The 21443-nt window shown below is 48.7% G+C and overlaps 1 protein-coding gene across 14 annotated transcripts in view; it reads left to right on the top strand.

The window, feature by feature from the left end:
• The window catches only part of USP19 (ubiquitin specific peptidase 19), a 42040-nt gene that overhangs the window by 7821 nt on the left and 12776 nt on the right, over positions 1-21443 (top strand). For 6 of the 14 annotated variants that reach the window (XM_053378448.1, XM_053378439.1, XM_053378443.1 and 3 more), the window contains 19 exons: positions 3168-3224; positions 4662-4790; positions 6478-6611; positions 8006-8374; positions 10328-10580; positions 11568-11724; positions 11861-11932; positions 12688-12821; positions 13238-13452; positions 14757-14955; positions 15072-15205; positions 16439-16597; positions 16727-16837; positions 17203-17313; positions 17720-17821; positions 19583-19723; positions 19884-20002; positions 20132-20269; positions 21011-21423. In XM_053378448.1, coding sequence (XP_053234423.1) covers positions 3168-3224; positions 4662-4790; positions 6478-6611; positions 8006-8374; positions 10328-10580; positions 11568-11724; positions 11861-11932; positions 12688-12821; positions 13238-13452; positions 14757-14955; positions 15072-15205; positions 16439-16597; positions 16727-16837; positions 17203-17313; positions 17720-17821; positions 19583-19723; positions 19884-20002; positions 20132-20269; positions 21011-21423 — 3147 coding nt within the window. The remainder of the gene's footprint in view (positions 1-3167; positions 3225-4661; positions 4791-6477; positions 6612-8005; positions 8375-10327; positions 10581-11567; positions 11725-11860; positions 11933-12687; positions 12822-13237; positions 13453-14756; positions 14956-15071; positions 15206-16438; positions 16598-16726; positions 16838-17202; positions 17314-17719; positions 17822-19582; positions 19724-19883; positions 20003-20131; positions 20270-21010; positions 21424-21443) is intronic. The other 8 variants (XM_053378453.1, XM_053378451.1, XM_053378452.1 and 5 more) reach the window with 6 other exon arrangements.

The raw sequence follows: 21443 nt of genomic DNA, 5'->3' as shown, positions 1-21443 counted from the left end.
CTGTGCCCTGAGCTCAATGCAAAGTTGCAGCCTTAAGGGCTGTTTTTCTTGCTTAATGCTCTCTTGCATACCCAAATGTTTTGCAAATTGTGGAAGTCTTGGACACTGGCAGCTTGCAAAACGAGTACACACCTTTCCGTTCATGATCTCCTCCACTCTCTCCAAATATTTATAAGAGAAAGGACTCTCTCCCCCCCCTCCATCTTTGTTCCTATCCTTGTGATCATGGACAGGTGTACCATGTACACCAGGGGTCAGCAAACTTTTTCAGCAGGGGGCCGGTCCACTGTCCATCAGACCTTGTGGGTGGCTGGACTATATTTGGGGCGGGGGGAATGAACGAATTCCTATGCCCCACAAATAACCCAGAGATGCATTTAAAATAAAAAAGACACATTCTACTCATTTAAAAACACGCTGATTCCCAGACTGTCTGCAGGTCGGATTTAGAACGTGATTGGGCTGAATCCGGCCCCGGGGCCTTAGTTTGCCTACCCATGATGTACACAATTTCAGTAAATTTAGTTGGGGAATAATAGTCATCGGATGTACAACAGTTACATTTCAAGTAATACTGCTGGTGATACTTGGAGGTGCTGTTTTTGAGGAGGCTCTCCCTTAAAGGAGAGGCAGCTTGCCACTGATTGTGTCTGACATTATTCTCTTATCTCTCATGGTGCAACATGCAGCGCACCAACTTATTACTGCTGCTAATTATTGTCCTTCTGTGGTGGAAAGAACAGGTCTTGAGGCTAACAGTTGCCTTTCTTTGGGCTAGATAAAAGCTACCTTACAGCACCTCTGTTCTAATAATAAGTTCAGTTAGGGGACGAGCAGATTAGAACTCATAGCAATGATTCATCAACTCCTCTTGCTGTAAATCTTCTTACTGGGTTATTACGGCAATTGGATGTTCAGCCAGCTTAGGCTGGTTTAGTGACTTCCATCTTAAATTATTAGTTTGGTTTGCATCACTGTTTATATGTAGCTCTCTGTTCCGTAAAGAAACAAATTAAAGTGTTCATTTTTCATGATACGCGATTAAAAATTAAGTATTTAGAATATAGATAATAGTACCAATGCTGGTTTTGGATGACTATGAAAAATATATTTGGTGCAATGAAACCCTTCATTGAGCCAACTTGTGTTGAAGCGTGCAGAGCAGACTCTTAAGAGCCAGTGTGGTGTAGTGGTTAAGAGCGGTAGTCTTGTAATCTGGTGAACTGGGTTCACGTCTCCGCTCCTCCACATGCAGCTGCTGGGTGACCTTGGGCTAGTCACACTTCTCTGAAGTCTCTCAGCCCCACTCACCTCACAGAGTGTTTGTTGTGTGGGAGGAAGGGAAAGGAGATTGTTAGCCGCTTTGAGACTCCTTAGGGTAGTGATAAAGCGGGATATCAAATCCAAACTCTTCTTCTGCTTCTTCTTAATTTACACAATTTTTTTCACAAGGTAGAATATATAATTGCAAATTACCAAACGGAAGAATTGAGGAGCTTGAAAGCTGGCACATTTATTTCACCAGCAGTGGCTTTTTGCAGTGATATTTGGCCCTTATTCTCACTCCAACCTCCACCTGCAAATTAGTTCTGTAGAAAGTGACATAGTCTAGAAAGCTTCCTATGATAAAACTTGCAAGGGTTTGTCTTTAGTGGCTGAGTTCAGACTTTTATGGCCTCCAAATACCTTTCCTCTCTGCACAGAATCCTACCACACCTAATTCAGTCAATCAAGGCTGAACTTAAGGTGGAAGGCACAATGGCCAACTTGCTGTGAAGAAAGGCCTAAGAATTGCCTGTCTCTTTAAATATGGCAATATATCAAGCACGTTCATCTATCTTCCCCACTTACTTAGCAACCTCCCTCTCATGTTTCAAGCCTTCTCCAGCTATGCAGATTTGGTTGTCAGCCAGGAGTAAATAGGGAACCTTTCCCTGTTTTCGCCACTTCCACTTTCCTGGATTGCTGAAATTGCCAGGAAATTTCCACACACAGAAGCATGTCCCAAGTGTCTAAACTCTGCCTCTGTAGATATGTGCCCCTTGTCACAGGCTCATGCTTTGACAAAAGGATCCACCTCCAGTCAACCTCTCCCCTGGTTCTATAGGGTTAAAAATGAGGGCTATTCCCCGTGTATTTATCATTTGCCGAATGTCATGGGCGTGTTGCACTTCACATTCACCTTCCAAAATTCCACACAACTTGAAGCACTAAATTCTGCAAGGTCATGTCCTTGGAATAAAATCATTAGGCCGATAGAATCTAGACCAACAACATTGTTTAGTCTCAAAAGAAGTCTCCACAGTGAGTCAGGCCAAGACCATAATAAGGCATTTTTTTAATTTGCAAACTATTAAAATAGTATATAAGGAAAGGGACTTGTGGGGAAGGAACGGGGGCCTTTATGAAGTTTCTGGTGGGAGAGTGGGTGCACCCAATCCGTGGAGTTCAAGAGGGGGTAGTCTGTTGTTGGTTGTTGTTTTTTGGTAGAAAATGCATTTACTTCTTTAAGCTTATACCTGCAGTTTTGAAGCCCAGAATATCCTTTTGAAAGTGAAAGCTGGGATTCTCAATAATCTAATGCAGCAATTGCTGGTGAGGGAAGCCTTGCTATTTGTCTGTAGGGAGCTGTGGTGGGGAACCTCTGATCCACAGAACTAATTGGGCCTGCCAAACCTCCCCATTTGGTCCGCAGGTCCACTTCAGTCAACCCACACCCACCTGCGCTACATCCGATTTCATACAGCGCGTCAGGTGTGCTGCAGGTGAAGACCTGACCTGAGCCAAAGGGGAGGGTTTCAGGGGATGCCACCCTGGCAAATCCCTGTGCAAATGTTAAACAGACCTCTTTCCTGCATGCATTGACAAAGAGGCAACATGGCACCTGTTGCTGCAGGCCAGGCAACCACAACAATTGACAATTTCATAAGCCTTATTTGGCTTGTTGCCTTCCTCTGCGTGTTGCTGCCGTTGCCTTCCTCTTGGTTGTGTGCAAGTTCCTTATCCAGGCAGCAGGACTGTGGTGATTAAAAAACAAGAAGTAAGCTTTAACCTGTGGAGGACCTTTTCCAAAGTGAGGAGCAGCAGAGAGGTACATTGTGCAGATGCAGTGAGCAGCTGCTCATTGGCAAAGCAACACACCTCTTCTATGTTTCTTTGATCACTAGAGCCTTTCCCTGGCCTGGCGCTGGTAGAGCCCAACTGGCAGAGGGAATCGGAGGAGGGTAAGTCGCAGGGGTGCATGACTTCAGGGTGCGAAAAGTACTGAGCCACCTTATTTATCCTTGATGCGCCTGTCTGCACTGTGTGGCTGCCCCACTCCTTTTCAGGCCTGAGGGTGGCTTCTTTAACAAGCGATCTTAACAAAGCTGTGTCAGTCTAACAGCCTAACAAGCTGCCAAGGTAGCGCGACAAAAGAAGGGGGACCTTGACTGCCGTAAAGAACAAAAGGAGGGAACGACCTTGACGCTGGCCCATTTGAGGCATGGTAAGATCAGCCCTTCGCCAGCAGAGGGCATGGCAGTTATGTCACAGGAGAGCATCAGCTGCCTCAAGCATGTCTGTGTCTTTCTGTTCCCATGGAAGTGGCGGGTGTTCAGCCATATTCCTCTCCGCTTTTGAGTGGGGAGTGCAGGAGAGCTCAAGAATTGCCAGACAGGGTCATGCCAGTGAGCCTGCCAGCTCAGCGCCCTGTCATCCTGAGAACCACCGCGGACATTCGCAAGGGAAGAGAGCACCTGCATCTCACAACATGCCCCAAGTGAGGATTCTTGGAAGAGAACAGACTCTCCTCCAAGGAAGGTGTTGCTCCTCAAGACACCCAGAACCGGCATGGATAATCAGGCCTAAGGGGAGGGAGTCTGGTCCTTAGTTCAAGGCCTATGTGTGAAAGCCCATCCCTGCTGAGACAGCTTTATTGAAACTCATTTATAAGCCACCTCTCCCTATGTGAACCACCTTGAGAACTTTATGTTTAAAAGTGGTATAAATAAATAATAACTGACAGTTGCTATAGGGTAGGTTGCAGTCAGGGCAGATTACAAATGGGGCATCCATCTCATTAATTTCCAGCATCTCATACTCACGCACGTGAAATATATATAGCACTTTAGATTGTTCAAAGTGATTCACATACATGTTTTCCATAACCCTCATAAGTGTCCTGCACAGTGTTAGCCAGTGTTGCTTTTCCTGTGCTACAGACCTGAGGTTGAGAGATAATGGCTTACCTAGGACCACCTGGTCACTTCATGGCTGAGGTGAACTGTGAACAGCTTAATTGACTCACAGCTTATGCTTAAGTTACTGTATTGCACCAGCTCCTAATACAATGCTGTAACACACTGTTTTTCAATACTGAGAATGTACCTTTGACTGCAATGGCTTGTTGCCGCTGTTGAATATCCTCCACATTTTCATATGACCTGTTTAAGAAGAGTTTTGGTAGCTGTCTTCCTACCATCCTGCGTGGCAACGATTTCTGTGTTGGTTATGATGCCCTAGGAGTGCTGCAAACTTACACTCTGTTACTAACTCTGCTTCAAGTCCTGGACTCTCTCATTCATGAGCTAACAGGTCACTCTGGCACTTTGCACTTCTGGATCAGCAAGTGAGAGACTGACATCCTGTGTTTACCCTCCACCCACCCTTTTGTTTCCTAGACCTGCTGCTGGACTGGAAGCAGAATGCTCATGAAATTATTGTCAAGCTGAACTTGGGCGGCGGAGTCCTGAAGGGAGAGGAAGTGGATACATCTTTCACAGACACCAGTTGTGTTGTCAAGTTACCTGGTGTGTGATGCAGACGTTCTTTCTTTTTCCTGTAGTTCTTAGTTGGCTGGGCATCTCTCGCTCTCTTTCTGTTTGCTCCTTTTCTTTTGCTCTTGGTGAACAGTAGCGGCAGTTTCCCTCTTTAAAGCAAAACTCCAAACTGGGAGGGGAAGAACCAATGAACAAGAATAGCAGCCTACTTGTCCTTAGTCTATACATGCAGGGACTTGAGGCTTCAACCCTACCAAGAGTCAGAAGACCATAGCCTCTGTTTTTGGGTAAAGAGTGACTGAAAATTGGGCATTTGAGGAATCTTGAGGTTAACAAGCAAGCAATCTGCCAAGAGAACCATTTGAGCACCTCCAGGAAGGGACATTGGGTCCTTCTCTTGGGGGACATTATCTGGTTCACAGCTCGATGGTGAGTGAGGGTAACTGGTGCCTAGAATAATGTATCCTTCCTGCAGGGTAGTTCATGATGAAATGACTGAGGAAGGAACCCTGCATGTGGCTAGAAGGACTACTTCTTTGCAGGGTGGGGTCAATGGGAACAGTTTAGGGATTTTTTTTGTTTTTGTTTTGTAATGCTTTGGGCTTCATTTAGCATCTGCTTCAGCACTGAATGCCACAGTCTTTAAAACCCCTAACCCCCAAGCTTGAGGGCTTCTTAGTGGAATAACTGTTTGTGATAGCAAATTAAGGGGAATGAGTCTTCTTCCCACAGAGGCCCAAGTAGTGGCAGATGAAGATTCAGCAGGAAACATGATGTTCTGATTGTGCAGTTGAGAGCAAAATGTGGCATTTATTGTTGGATCCAGCAGTTTGTATAGGATCCTGAGAGACTTAGGTTTTCATTTTAAAAAATCTTATGTCCCAGAGCTGCATAAACAGGCCTGAGAACATGTTAAGTATTTTTGTTGTGTGTGTTTTGTAAATGCTCAACACACAGCAAGCAGTAAAAGTCTGGGTCAAGAGATGCCAGCGCTCAGGGAATAGATTTCACTTGGCATAGTTATTTGCTATTCTCTATGGCTCTCAGCTTGCTTCTTCAGGCTTGACCCAGCCCCCCCTTTTTTTTGCAAGGGATGGAAAAAGAAGTACAACATAAGGCTTTTTAAAAACTGTTACTGTGTGAAACATTATTCACCCCAATGCAAAATGTTGTAGAACTGTAAATATATTTTTTTTAAAAAACAAAAAACCCTTTTCTCATGAGACTAGCGCAGCACTATCCTGGTTAAGTCAGCACAGGTGTGCTTCTGTTTTCATCCAGCTGTGGCTTGGCAAAAACATTGTGAACATACAAAGTTGCCTTACACTACATGAGACCATCTAGCCCAGGCATAGGCAAACTCCAGCCCTCCAGATGTTTTGGGACTACAACTCCCATCATCCCTAGCTAACCCCAGTGGTCAGGGATGATGGGAATTGTAGCCTCAAAACAGCTGGAGGGCCGAGTTTGCCTATGCCTGATCTAGCCCAATACTATCTTGCGATGACTAGCAGTGGCTTCCCAAGGTTTTGGACAGAGGCTATTCCTGATCTCTTGAGGGGCATTCACTAGAGAAGTCAGAGGTTGCACCTGGGACCTTCTGCCTTCAATGCACTATTCGCTGTTGCCTCTCTGTTGTCTTATTGGCGGGGGGAGTGGAGAGTGAAATGCAGCCGAAAGACTGTTGTATGTGCCGTATCTCTACCCCCACCCTTAGATGGCCGTGAGTGGAGCTGCCAGTTATTTGCGGAGATTGAGAGCTCCTGCAGCAAAGTCCAGTACAAGAAGGGCAATATCCTACAGCTGGTGCTACAAAAGAAGATCCCGTTGCACACTTGGGCTTCACTTTTGGTAAGATTCCGCCTTATTCTGAACGTGCAGGTGGGGTTTTGTTCCGTAGCTCAGCCTTTTCTAAAACCAGCAAGGATTTGAGAGCCAAACTACCCTTTCATAGAATCTTAGAGTTGGAAGGGACCCCTGAGGGTTGGCTCAGCAGTGATACACTGCAGGGAGCCGCAACAGCTGCTGTGACTCTGGGCAAACAGTCCCCAACCTGTTACCCATGGCCAGCCTAAATCTGTTTCCTGTAAGCAAAGGGGCCACTATTATTATTATTATTATTATTATTATTATTATTATTATTATTATTTACTAAACACATTTATTACTTGCCCTTTACCAAAGGTTCTGGCTTACCTCATAATACAACAGTAAGATACATACGTAAATAATGTATCACTAAAACAGTAGTACAACTGGTAAAATCCTTAACAGTAATCAAAAGTTTCCAAAAGTGTGGCCAAAACCTTGTGCCTTGGTGTGTCTTCTTAATACCTGCAAAGCTGGGGCTAGGTGCGCATCCAGAGGCAGGGAGTTCCACAGTCACATGTCAGTTCCCGTGGCACCAAGCAGGGGATCCTCATTGCCACCCCCTGGACATGCTTCTGTAGGTAGAAGTGGAACTACTGCAACACAGTGCCTCCAGCTCCTGACCCTTGGAGTCAGTCCTAAAGAATACAATGGTCAAAAGGAACCAAGCGATAAAGAAAAATTTAACAGAGTTGTACCCACACCCTCAACACTTTGCTAACAACCAGGGTGACTAATGCTGTTTCAGTCCCAATCCCAGGCCTGAAACCAGATTGAAATGGCTCTAGGTAACCCATTTCTCCCAAGCATGCCTGCAGTTGAATCTCCCCACCCATTTTCAGCAACTGGCCCCCAAAGGGGATATTTTCAACTGGGCAATAGCTATTCAGTGCTTAAGGAACTGGGGAGCTCCTCTTAAAGTGGCAGTTGTATACCTCCTCCTTAAGGGCAAGGGACGCATCCATGCCTTCCTCCCTGGCTAGCTTTTATAAGCCATTACATGGAAGGTGGAGAGAATAGCAGATCACTCAAACCCTTACAAGCACCCTGCCCCCATCATTGGGCTGCTGTAATTGAAATTGATCTGATACAATTGGACCAGGCAACGCTCAGGACACCACCTCAGGATTTGCTCTGTGGTGTCCTGTTCCGTTCAAATCTGAGTGATGTTATCCTCAGAGCGCCTTTTCAAAAATGTCACAGCAGGCTTCCAATAACTCAAACAACTACAAGCCCCCTATTAATGTAATTGATCCAACATGCAAAAAGCAGATCAAGTGTATGTCTGGCTGCATCCATTAAGCTCAGTCTGAAGGGAGCCTGCTCCTCTCCCTAACTCAATATAGTAATTTTTAGCCTTTAAATTTTTTTTCCAGAAACGCTGCAAGGATGGCTCAAGGGAGCAGACGAAGAGGCCTGCATGTAAGGAGAATGGCAAGGAAAAATCCCCTTCTGTGGTGGAGGTGCCTGAGGAGCCCCAGCCTGACAGCACAGCGGAGCCATCCAGGGGCAAACGGGAGCCCTCCAACCCAAAGCGAGGCTCTGGGAGGAACGAGGCTGCAGGAGGGAAGAGCCCAGCCAGTCCGGGACTGCCAGCTGGCCCTAGTGCCAAAAGGGCAGTGGGTGTCAAAGCTAGCCTGTCTGAGGAGGAAGGAAACAGCTTGGGGAGCACAGGACTCAGTGGGAAAGCCGGCAACCCGAGAAATGACAAGGGAGCCCAAGGCGATGCCCCGCCAGACCTAAAGGTGAGAAGCGGGGAGAGAGGGGTGTGCATGGCTCAAGGCTGGGAGCTGCTGCTTTTTTGTCGTTGAGCCCTATGGCAAAGGGAACAGGTTGCATCCTTCCTCCCATCACATGACTGTCAGTCAGAGAAAGGGCAGACTTGACTCTGTGGTCTGTCCCTGTGGAGAGGAGACTCTGGGATGCTTATCAAAAATGCAGGTGTGCCATCCTTGCTTCCGCTTGTAGACCCATTACTGGAATTCTTCCTCGATTATTGCCAAAGGCCTTGTTCTGAAATTCACTGCATGGTCTAAACATAGATGCAAGTACACATGTCTGGAGTTCAGAACATAGATCTCCAAGATGCAAGGCTGGGCACACGCTAAGGCATTTTGTCAACATGTGATATGTCCCCTTGGCTCTTCCTTTGTGGGCCCTGTTTGTGTGGCCAATGCCGTGTCCCTGGAAAACAGGTCGGCACAGCCTGCTCAACTGTCCAACCTAGGTTCAGACACCCGCCTCCCTGGAGTAGGGAAGCACTAGCTGAAGGCAGAGTGGAGGCCGAATCAGATGGGCCATCCAATGGCATTGGGGTGGTGCTTCTTCCCAGCAAACCACTTGGCACCTCTCCCCGCCATGCAGCTGAATACTCTCAAGACTGCTTGGCCCCTCTCCAGCGTCAGGCTCCAAACCTTCTTCCCATTCTTCCTCCCCATCAGACCAGTCCTGCCAAGATGTCTCCATGGAGTTTGTGACACGTGGCCCCTGTTTTGTGGCTTGCTATCCTCCTCACTTTTGAGAACAGGGATTTCACTTGCGCCTCCCAGGTTTTAACAGCTTTCCCACCCAAGAGGCTCACTTGTCCTGTTGCTGAAGGGACTTGAAATGACCAAGTTTGCCTGTAGGTAAACAGAGCTGGTGCTTTCTCTTTCTCACCCTTTCTGATTGCTACAATTACTAGATTAAGATGCAGTATTTCCTTTCTGTAGTGTAAGAGCTGTGGTGCAGCAATGGTTACGAGTACTGAACTGCATCCTACTGTGCAGAAAGCCGTTTCCAGGTGTTTAATGAAGCAAAAGGGCAGAAAATGAATAAATGCATTCATTCCTACCATCATATTATTATTCCGATTACTATTATTACCGTATTGGCCCAAATATAAGCAGCACCTTTTTCCAAATTCCGATCCGGAAAAGTTGAAAGTGTGGTTTATCACTGCTGAAACAGCTGCCCAGGAGGGCCATCGGGAGTGCGGGACAACGGCATGCCACCCACTCACGACTCCCAAGCCTCCCCCAAGCTGTCAAAACAAAGGGGGAAGTGGAGAAGGCCGCTGGCAAAGCAGTGCGGCTCCCCCCCCCCCCCAGAAGCGGCTTGGTGAGGTAGTGCTGGGAGGCAGTAGTGTTGGAGGCAGGTGTGCAGCACGCTCAGAACCAGGCATCGCCCACCCCTCATTCAGGGTGGTAGAACCAGGAGGCGGGCCATACCCACAAATAAGCCTTGAATTTTAAAGGTGCGGTTTATTTGTGGGTGTGTCTTATATTCGGGCCAATACGGTACTGTTTTATACCCCTGACGGGATTCAAATGAGAGTTAAGGTATGGCTATACCCCAGGAATGGCAGTCTTCACTAAAGGCAGTGTCCATTTCCTTGAATTTGTTTAGTTCTGCTATGCTACTTGTCTCATCGCTGCTTTTGGTGGTATTAAGAGTCTCCCAGTTCAACTGTATCTTGTGTTCCTTAGCATGTTGCAAAGGTGTCCTTGGCACCTCCCTTAAGCATTGCAGTCCACCCCTCAGGTGCCTGTTGCACCCACAGAGGCTCCATGGACTACAGCTGCAATCTTTGTTCTTTTCTATTAGTCGTACGTCACATAATTTTATGGAGAAGGTCGCTGTGGCATGGCTCAGGTTACGTGCTTTGCGGTGGCTATCGCTGCATCTGATTGTGCCTTCTCTTCTCCCTACATTTCCAGGCTGACAACTTGGAGAGGGTGTCGGTGCCCGTGGAAACGCAGCTGCCTACAGTCTCTGCAGACTCATTGCCCTGCCAGCTCCGGCCCTGCCCAGAGAAGAGGGCTCCACAGCCAGCCACTTCCTCTGAGACTCCACAGGGGCCAGAAGTCGCTTCTGCCTTCAGCGAAGGCCTCTCCTCCTCTCCGCCATCCAGGGACACTGAGAAAAGAGGCTGGTCCGAGGACAGCGATGCCCTTGAGGCTGTTGCTAATGGTGAGGGAGGGGATGGGGTTCCTGCATGCTCACCCATTTAAGAAATAGTTTGAATTGGTCTATGAAGTAGCAGCAGGACCTACCTTCTGTAGAGTGGCTGGGGAAACCTAGCCAGATGGGCAGAGTAAAAGTAATAAAATTGTTGTTGTTATTATTAGGCAAGAACTGGTTGTGGACAAGGGCTATGTTTACATATATGTATATAATATAATATAATATAATATTATATATGTGTGTGTGTGTGTGTGTAACTTTTATTGATTCCCCCCCCCCCTCCTCATAACAAATACGCAGTGTCAGTAACATTCGACAAGGGCTATGTTTTGAGCTGTTCACAAGAAGTACCACATCAGAATTGGGTGGAGAATTCAGCATCCTGAAAAGCTCTGTTTTTATTTTTTAAACAAGGTGTTTAGCCTAGGCTTGAAATTGTTCAGGCAGCTAGAAAGGCCATGGCTGGGAATGCCTGTGCCTGAGATTTACTGTTGGTCACAGTGGACATTATCAGCCTAGATGGACTTGTAATCCAGCTTGGTATATGATGTGTCCACTGGGCATTGTGTAGCCAGAAATTGATAGAGGAGTGGAACAGTGCAATTGTTCACAATGGCAAGGGAGACGTGGGTCTTGTGCTCTGCATAGCTCTTTGCTGCTCTTTGTGATTGGCAGAAGCCTAAACAATTTATGTAAATTTGCATAAGGTATATTAAGTTGTGTAATTTAATTTTTGGATGCTGAATTTTAACGTTTCAAGTGCACGCTGCCTCCGGTGCATTCTGCAGACTAATGTCTGGTTGATCTATTTCCAACTCCTACCTGACCCCAAGAGACAAACCCTATTTGAGAATTTAGGTCACATGCTGGGCTCTCTAGCTCCCTGGTCACATTGCTCTGGCTTGCTGTTGCTGAGGATGGTGCAGAGGCGCTATTCAGAGCCCCTCTATTACTGTCATTACCGTCATTGCCTTTGCTTTCCCCCCCTCCCAGAACCAGAGCCCACAGTGAATCTGACGTTCGTGAAGAACGACTCGTATGAGAAAGGGAACGATTCTATGGTGGTGCACGTTTATGTGAAGGAGATTCACAAGGAGATGTCCAGGGTGCTCTTTCGGGAGCAGGACTTCACACTGTTGTTCCAGACGAGGTATGGCGACTTCTGGTTCAGAGGCCAAGTGCTTTTCCTTCCCAGAACTGGACTTTGCCAGTAAGCTGGGATCGACAGCAGGGAAGGGATGGCTCCTGTCTGTCTCTTTTGCCTGAGCTTCTTTCTCTCTTTGCAGTGATGTCAACTTCCTGCGACTGCATCCAGATTGTGGCTCTCATACAGTATTCAGGTGGCAAGTGAAACTCAGGTATAAGACTTTCCTTCTCTACACTAATGGTATAGACAGTGTTTCTGTTGCTCTTCCCCACCTGCACATCCAGCACCAATCTGACACAGCTCTTCTCCCTTCTGAATTAAGGTCTATGAATTAGTATATTAGAAATCAATGTATATTACTTTACACTGGGGGCCCAGGCCTGGGACACTGGGCAGAAGAGGTGCTTAGGTATCTCTTCCCTTCATAGTGACAATATTGTAGATTTTTAAAAATGGGGTTCTTTGTCGTCGGTTGCTATGGCTTTGTTTTCTAATACATACCAGCAATCAGACATGACACAGCCTAGCTGTCCCTGCATCATAATCTGAATAAGCCTTCTACCCACTTTTCTGTTCTGTGGCACAAGAAGCAACCTTCATATTGATCACATGCTGCCAGACAGCCCAGTCTAAAGCGTGTGAACTTGTGCAAGCTGGGTAGCTACTTCCCGTTTTTACTTCTGCGCTGGAGAAGTGGGCGCACTCTCCTGTCCCCTCTTTCCCTACTGTGCCACGTGGACACAACAGTGCCAGTAGCCTGAGCCCAATTTGCCAGAAATTGTAATAAGGTGGGCAACCTTTAGCATGAGATCTCTTTTAGAGAAGGTTTTCCCCCTCCCACCTTCCTATGTAATGGAATGAGCAGAGCACTTTGGGAGTTACGCTTTTCTGTGATGCCCAGACATCCTTAGGTTAGGTCTACCCCTCCTGTTCTCTGATCCCTGGTTGGGTTGCCTTGTTTTGCAGGAACCTCATAGAGCCAGACCAGTGTACGTACAACTTTACCCCCGCTCGCATCGACATCTGCTTGAAGAAGCGGCACAGCCAGCGCTGGGGGGGCCTCGAGGCTCCTGCCGCACGAGGTCTGCACCTTGACTTTTGTGAGCTCGCCTTGTTGGGATTCTTGAGGTTTGACAAGGATGCTGGGGCTTCAGCATCAGATATTATTATTAGTATTACTATTTGTGAACTGCCTTGTGATTGTAAACCACCCTCTATGATCCTCTGATGAAGGGAGTTATAGAAACGGTATGAAATGAATGCTGTTGTTGGCTGGGGATGGTGAGGTCAGCAATTACTTGGGGAGAGGACCAGCTCTAGATGGAGGGTGTGAAAGAGGATGGATGCTCTAATGTCTGCTTGGAACAGGTTCCCCACCATTTCTTTTTAAGCAAGGAAGGGCAGCCGGGCTCACTGCACAGCAACCGTCCTGGCGCTGGCGCAGTGAAGAGCACGCCGCTCACCTCTCAGTGCACATGTGCTGCTAACCACAAGCCCACTTTTCCCCCTTTTTAAGGTGCAGTGGGTGGTGCGAAGGTTGCCATGCCAACAGGCCCTACTCCCCTGGATAAAAGCCAACCTGGAAGTAACCAGCACCCGCTGTCCACTAAGGAGGAGGCACGAGTGGGAGAGAAGGAGAAGCCGCGCGCAGAGGAGAGCAGCCTGGATGGCGTAGCCGCTCGGACGGTGACGGAGCATGTGCCAGTGAAGCAGGAACCACTCGTCCCCTCGGTGAGAACTCCTGGCCTGCACTGCGAGTTTTGAACCCCAGTCTCTAGGGCTCAGGCAGACACGCTGTCAGGGGAGGTGGTGGGCTGAAGGCAGGAGCTACTTGGATTACAATGTGTTTGAACCTTGCGCAGATTATTACAATGACCAATGAGTTAGGAGTGAGCAGCTGCAACAAAATGTTGCTTGTGGGCAGAACAATGTGTTCCTGCTGTTTGGATGGAAATAGCTCTATGGCTGTTTTTTTCTATTTGGTGCCTAAAGGTGGAGATCTGGCTGGCTGTTAGCCAGCTGAATCTGCACCTTCCAGACCTTCTCCTTTCCAGCATAAGGGGAGCCATTCAGGGAAGGACCGTTTCCTGCACTGCCTCTGAACCAGGGGGAGTGCGAGGAAATTTCCTGACCTTGCATCAAGTTGACTTGTCACCAGCAAAGGATGCTCCACTATTACTACTACTACTACTACTACATCACACATACACACACCCCTCTACCTACCTACCTACCTACCTACCTACCTCTTCCCCTTCCTAGCCAGGAGGGATATGGGAAAAGTCAAATTTCTGAAGATGGAGGCAGGGAGGCAGTGCTGGAACTAAGGCTGTTAATAACTTCCTTGGACATGTGACTGCACATGTGAGCAGTCATGGCGGGGGGAACAGGGGGGGAAGGAACGTTGCCATCAAGTTAAAAGCACTTTCTGCGCTTCTGCAACTCTCAGGTTCCCCTAAATGTCAGGGTGCCTTCATGCTTTGTATGGTTGTTGCTGTTTTGGATACATAAGGATCGGCATTCAGAGAATGCATTTGCTTTTAGCATATGGGAATTGCACTGGGTGACATTAGTTAAAGGAAAATCAAAAGTAATCCAGAATACGCACTTAAGAATTGCTGGGCTGGGTCCAGCATTTTAACTCAGCAGTAAAGTCCATTGGGGAAGTTTCTACAGAAAAACAACAGAGGGCGGTACCTCCAGCAGCAGGTAATTGGGGGTATGCAACTGATAAGGCTGAACCCTCCACATATGGGTGTGATTCTTGCTGTCCATGCCAGTGAACAAAGAGCATCTATGCGATCTTCTAATTAGGGTGGATTAGCCATTTTGGGGAATGTGTATGAATAATAAATGATTTTTTAAAAAGTTAAATGTGAGCAAGGCCTGGGTTTCTGTGCCGGAGAGAGGAAGGGGAAAGTGGGGTGGCGACCATAGAAATCCAGCATGCAGAGCCTGGAAACTCTGGGCAAGACAGAGAGCCTGGCAACCAATGGAAGCTGCCTCCTTGACTGTGTTAGCATCTTCCCCTCCAGCCCAAGCCAACATGCATGGTCCCACCCATGACTCACAGCCCCGTCAGCAGCGAAAGCGTGGAGGAAGAGGAGGAGGAAGAGGACAAGAAGGTGTGCCTGCCCGGTTTCACGGGGCTGGTGAACCTGGGCAACACCTGCTTCATGAACAGTGTTATCCAGTCTCTCTCCAACACCCGGGAGTTGCGGGACTTCTTTCATGGTAAGCTGTATCTCAGAGTGGGACCGGGGATGGACCTGTCTCTGTGCGTACCATGGTTGGCCTTCACCTTCCACCTTCCATCACCTTTTCTCTCTCTTTCACTTACACTCCTGTAGATCACTCCTTCGAGTCCGAAATCAACTACAACAATCCCCTGGGAACTGGGGGACGCCTGGCTATTGGCTTTGCAGTGCTGCTGAGGGCGCTTTGGAAAGGCACACACCACGCCTTCCAGCCCTCCAAGCTGAAGGTGAGGTATCCCTGCAGAAGCATATATAGGCTGAGAGGATGAGCTGCCCATGTGGGTAGCAGGAGGCCGGGTGTGTGTGTGTGTGTGTGTGTGTGTGTCCACACATGCCTATGTAGTTTTGCTGTGCAGAGGCAGGTTCCCAGTGCTTGCGACCAAGAAGCTGCTTAGGGTTGGGCTGTGCAGTTTGTAGCAAGCTTGATTCTCAGGGAGCTGCTGGGGGTCATTAGGGGGCAGGGAACAGCTTGAATCCCCTTCCAATAGTTTCCACTAGAGTGTCACTAGCATGTGTTTGACCAAACTGCGGGAAGCAGTGGAAGACAGGAGTGCCTGGCGTGCTCTGGTCCATGGGGTCACGAAGAGTCGGACATGACTAAACGACAACAACAACAACAAGAGTGTCACTTGCTTTCTTCCATGTGTAGTTACTGTATGCTCCAAGCAAAGTGCTGTTCTGGGGAGCACTGTTGGCAGTGAAAGCAAAATTTATCTGCTTTCCCTGCTACAGGGTGGGCCAGCGCTCCCCAGGGGGGATCCTTCATGGGTTGCAGTGTATTAAAAACTACACACACACACACACAAAATCACAATCCCTTCATGGGTTGCAGTGTATAAAAACTACACACACACACACACACACACCTGTGTGTTGGAATAAAGGCCATTTTATTACTTGGGAGCTCAATAATAATAAATTATGCAAGCCCAAACCATTTTTGTGCCTTCTGGCTGGAAATTACTTTGGATCGCCACCAGCAACCATTTAGATTCTCAAGCAGGAAGCCTCTGGGCTTTAGGAAACCTTAATCCGGACTGTGCACACTTCTGAAGCCCCTTGTCCTGGTAGTTATTGTTTTTCCATATAGCTCTTGAGCCCATTCACCTCTCACTTGGCACTTGCCCCTCTTTCCAGTCCTGAGAGGACAAGGGGAGCACCATTTGCTGAGAACTGCAGGTGGGGAGAGTGCCACCGTCCTCAGGTTTTGCTTGTGGGCTTCCCTTGGGCACCACTGTGAGAAGAGGAGATTGTATCTGATGCTAGTAAACCCACTGAAGTCAATAGACATGACTGACTGACAGGTTCGTTATTTTACTGGGTCTGTTCTGAGCAGAGCTTAGGTGGATACGACCCAGGATGTTGGACTAGATGGCCATTTGCTCTGATCTGGCAGAACGTTCATTCCGATCATGCTGTACAGGCGTCTGGCTGTTCATGACACTCCTTTCATCCTGCAGGCGATTGTGGCCAGCAAGGCCAGCCAGTTTACAGGCTATGCTCAACACGATGCCCAGGAATTCATGGCTTTTCTGCTGGATGGGCTCCATGAGGACCTGAACCGCATTCACAGCAAGCCCTACACTGAAACGGTAGATTCAGATGGACGACCCGATGAGGCAAGTCTTTATATATACATACATAATATATACGATGGCCCAATGGAAGTTGGGAGGCCTTGGCTAGGCTGAGCCTGAAGGACCTTTGCTCACCCCTGCTTTTGTTCCCTCACTGTTTTTGACTGCTAGATTGTTGCTGAAGAGGCCTGGAAACGGCACAAGATGAGGAACGACTCCTTCATCGTGGACCTGTTCCAGGGCCAGTACAAGTCCAAGCTAGTGTGCCCTGTGTGTTCCAAGGTAGTGTGCCAACTCGTTGGGTTTCCTGGTTGCTTCGCAGCTCTGAGCCTGCTGCGGGGCAACATGGCCTGCATCTAAAGTTGCTTTTCCTCCACTAGCTTGGCGGGAGGTGGAATTTACTCATTTTACAGTGATTATTCACTAGCTTGGACCATGTCCTCCACTCCACGGTCCATGGGTCCTGCCATCAAGGACTTTGGTCATCCATTGCTACTGACACCTTTACCAGGCTGCCTCCTTCCTTTGGTTGCTGCCCTCTGACCCCAGACTCGCCATTTCTGTATCTCGGGGGTTTGCCAGTGCCTCCAGCATTATGCATTATGTCCAGGGGGTGCTGATTGACTGCCAAATCCTATTGCTTGCAGGTGTCCATCACGTTTGATCCCTTCCTCTATTTGCCAGTCCCCCTACCCCAAAAGCAGAAAGTGCTGACGGTCTATTACTTTGCCAAGGAACCGCACAAGAAACCTGTTAAGGTAAGAGCGGCAGCATCCCAGCTGCCCAGGATGAATCCCTTTATCTTGCGCTCTAAACCCCTTTAGAATAGTGTCTATGTCATGAGCGGCCTTGAGCTTTAGAGATTTCTGAAACTCAGCGGGACATACCAGCGGAAATAACATCTGCTTTGAGAGGCAAAGCAATATGTGTCGGGGGCAGGTTCCACGTGCTTCAACTCAAAATATGTCTAAATTGCAATAGAGAGCATGTGAAAGTAGGCACACCACGGGTACAGCTTTGATTGGTTGGCTAATCCAATGAGGTAAGCCTGGTGCAGTTCAGGAATTACATTGTCGAAGGAGTAAATGTTAATGAGACCAGGGAGTGGGAGGGAAGGCTGGCATACCTGATATACCCACCCCAGCACATGCTCTCTTCCAACAGTTCCTGGTGAGCATCAGCAAGGAGAATTCCACTGCCATGGAGGTGCTAGACTCTGTGTCCCATAGCGTGCGAGTGACTCCTGATAACCTGCGCCTGGCTGAGGTGAGGCATGGTCTTGTGTCTGAATGCTGCTGAAGTTGTGGTTCTAAGGATTCTTAGCAGCAGTGAGGCTTGTTCACTGAATGGAAGCTTCTTGGCATTCAGATCACCTCTGGAGCTTTTTCTTTCTGTGGATGCCGTGTCCTTTTCACAACACAAGTCTTGGCTGATCTCCCCTGGCTGTGGCTGCCCAGGTACCAGAGAGCCATTATGTGTACAGGAGACCTAGTGACCTGGCAGCCAAGGTTTTTGGCAGAAAATTTCCAATCAATATGCAAAATTTGGCTCTGCTTCTTGCCTTTGCTCTCGCATCTGGCCACTTCATTGGGATCCCTTACCTGCAACCTCCAGAATTTCATTTGAGTGTCATCAACACAGAACCCTACCTCACTAGGCTGTGCATGATGTATTATATACGTGTGTGTGTGTGTGTGTGTGTGTGTGTGCGCGCATGCGCACCCACCCACATCTCAGTAGTTGTGGCATGCATTACACTGGGACTATACATGCACACATATTTCTTGCTTAAAAATAAAAAAGGCTGACCACAGAGCAACTGGTGCTGCACTCAAGACTTAATTTGTACTAGGCACCACCAGGAATAAACACTGGGGTGTCTACCAAAGAAAAGACCTGGACCAAAATCCTGTTTGTTCGATGGAGCAAGGGGGGGCGGGAATTGTCATGAGCATATGGAGGGTGCATATGGAGACAATGATGGTCTATCCACGCCCCATTCCTCCCATATGCTTACAGTTAGGGAATTAGACTAAACTGGATCCTTGCAGCATATGTATCTACTGTTGCATGAACCTGAGTTGCAAATACCTCCCGCTACTTAGAAAAGTGCTGCAAATTCATCTCCTTTTTCCTCCTCTTCCTCCTACCAGCAAGTTCTCAATTCTGCCTACTCCCCAAATCTAACTGTGTTATTGTTCCAGGGCTAAGCTAGAACTCTAAAGACTCAACCCAGAGAGTCCCTCCTATTCTGTTCACACACAAAAGGATCTGGTTCCTCCCCCCCACCTCCCTTTTTTGCAGCTCTATGTCTGTCTGTCTGTCTGTCTGTCTCCCCACCCCACTCCGTCCTCATCCTGACACAGTGCTGTTCTAATGAGGCTTTACTGCCACTAGCACAAACCTATATGGTAATAATGAGCATTTTCCAGGTGGATCCCTGTGTAGCCAGAATAGCACCGTGTGTGTGTGTGTGTGTGTGTGTGTGTGTGTGTGTAGAAACGTGTGCATGGTATCAGCAGAGTTGGAGGAATTTTACTGAAATGGGGAGGGGAGGACTTTAGGGTGTGCACTCAGAACTGCTCTGAGGATTTGGCATTCCCGGTGGGCATGGCAAGACTGTTCAGCTGTTGGAGGAAAAAAGGAAATTGGAGGATGATGAGAAAATTGAGTATCCTGGAGTGGGGTTTGATTGGCCAGCTGGAAATCCAGAACAGGTGCACCATTCACCACAACATTTTTTTGCAGCATTTGTTGCATACCCTGCTTGTTCAGTATTTGATTTATTTATTGGCTCCAGGCCACGCTTATCGTTCCATCTTGGACAGTCCACATGCCCCGGGAAGCTCAGAAGCAGAGCAAATTGCTTTTCCCCTGGTTAGCTCTCTGCCCCACACCCCAACCCAAGCACCTGGTGGTCAGAAGTACATTGTACCTGAACCTGAAGTTTGCCTTTATGTGTGAGACTGGAGGGAGGAAAGGGCATCTTTTGGACAGGACTTCACCTCCCTTTTTTCCTTTGGTTAGGTAATCAAGAACCGCTTCCACCGCATGTTCTTGCCTTCGCACTCATTGGACACGGTTTCCCCCACGGACCTCCTGCTGTGCTTTGAAGTGCTTTCTCCAGACCTGGCCAAGGAGCGTGTGGTGGAGCTGCAGGTCCAACAGGTAAGTGCCAGGAGCTGCCATCACAGGTGTACGAGAAGGAGATGGAAAGAAAGCTCTTACGCTTTCAAGGTGAAACCTACACATCCTGTCCTGCCACCTTCCCAGTACAGGTGCCCACCACTTCCCAGTCACCCTAAACGGGCAATTTCTCTCCCCTAAGCGTCCTCAGGTGCCCAGCGTTCCCATCACCAAATGTGCCGCCTGTCAGAAGAAGCAGCAGTCAGAAGAGGAGAAGCTGAAGCGCTGCACTCGGTGCTACCGTGTCGGCTATTGCAACGTGTAAGTCGCCCCTTCTTTTTTTCACCCTCTCCGTAGCCGAGAGCCGTCTCTTGCTCCCAGGCTGGGCTGGGGTGGCTGCGTCAAGCCCCTGCGGCCCTCTGCATGAGACTGTCTTTGTGTGTGTTTCAGAGTGTGCCAGAAAACACACTGGCCCGACCACAAAGCTTTGTGCCTCCCTGAGAACATTGGCTTCCCCTTCCTCATCAGCGTGCCGGAGTCACGCCTCACCTATGCACGGCTGGCCCAGCTTCTGGAAGGTTACGCGAGGTAAGGTAGCCAGAGTATTGGCAGCGCTCTTGGGCGCTTGGCCAGCCGCCGCTGCTTGGCTCGTTTTGTAGGCTTTGGCCGAGGCAGCAAGGAAGCTTCCATTTCCTTCCTCAGTGCCAGCAGCACATTCCCTCTTCAGACAGGCTGTGACCTCTTTGTTGTTGTTGTTGTTTAGTCGCTTCCGACTCTTTGTGACCCCATGGACCAGAGCACGCCAGGCACTCCTGTATTCCACTGCCTCCCACAGTTTGGTCAAACTCATGCTGGTAGCTTCGAGAACACTGTCCAACCATCTCATCCTCTGTCGTCCCCTTCTCCTTGTGCCCTCCATCTTTCCCAACATCAGGGTCTTTTCCAGGGAGTCTTCTGTTCTCATGAGATGGCCAAAGTATTGGAGCCTCAGCTTCACGATCTGTCCTTCCAGTGAGCACTCAGGGCTGATTTCCTTCAGAATGGATCTTCTTGTAGTCCATGGGACTCTCAAGAGTCTTCTCCAGCACCATAACTCAAAAGCATCAATTCTTCGGCTATCAGCCTTCTTTATGGTCCAGCTCTCACTTCCATACATCACTACTGGGAAAACCATGGCTTTTACTATACAGACCTTTGTTCCCCAGATTTCGAGACTACCGCTCTTAACCACTACACCACACTGGCTCTCTTACTATACAGACCTTTGTTGGCAAGGTGATGTCTCTACTTTTGTCCTCTTAGCGGACGGCTTTTCCTCTCCCTGCTCAGGTACTCGGTCAGCGTGTTCCAGCCACCATTCCAGGTGGGCAGGATGTCGCCAGAGCAAGGCTTGCAGCACCAGCCTCCCGAGAAACCAGAGGCCCTGGCCCGGAGCAGCAGCAGCGCCACAGTCGCGTCTGCCGCCGCCGCCGCGGCTTCTGCCGCCGATGACGCCTCCACCGCCATGGAGTCGGGAGACGGGGCCAGGGCCCCACACCTGCCGCAGGAGCCCCAGCCGTCTCTCTCGGCCCCTGAGCTGCAGCCGGAACTGGGGGACGCCAGCGCTGTGAGAAGCAAGGTCCCCGCAGGAAGAGGCTCGGGGCTGAGCTTGGATTCGGGCTTCTCCGAGACCTCCCTGGACACACGGGCTGACAGCTTTGTGGAAAGGGAGGGGCCCTTTGAGAGACTCCCCAAGCCGGAAGGTAGGCAAATCTGAATGGGC

The sequence above is a fragment of the Podarcis raffonei genome, chromosome 2 (genome assembly GCF_027172205.1).
Source record: "Podarcis raffonei isolate rPodRaf1 chromosome 2, rPodRaf1.pri, whole genome shotgun sequence".
In the NCBI taxonomy this organism is placed as follows: domain Eukaryota; kingdom Metazoa; phylum Chordata; class Lepidosauria; order Squamata; family Lacertidae; genus Podarcis; species Podarcis raffonei.
The sequence above is the reverse complement of the archived record's forward strand: the minus strand, read 5'-3'. Positions and strand labels throughout refer to the sequence as shown.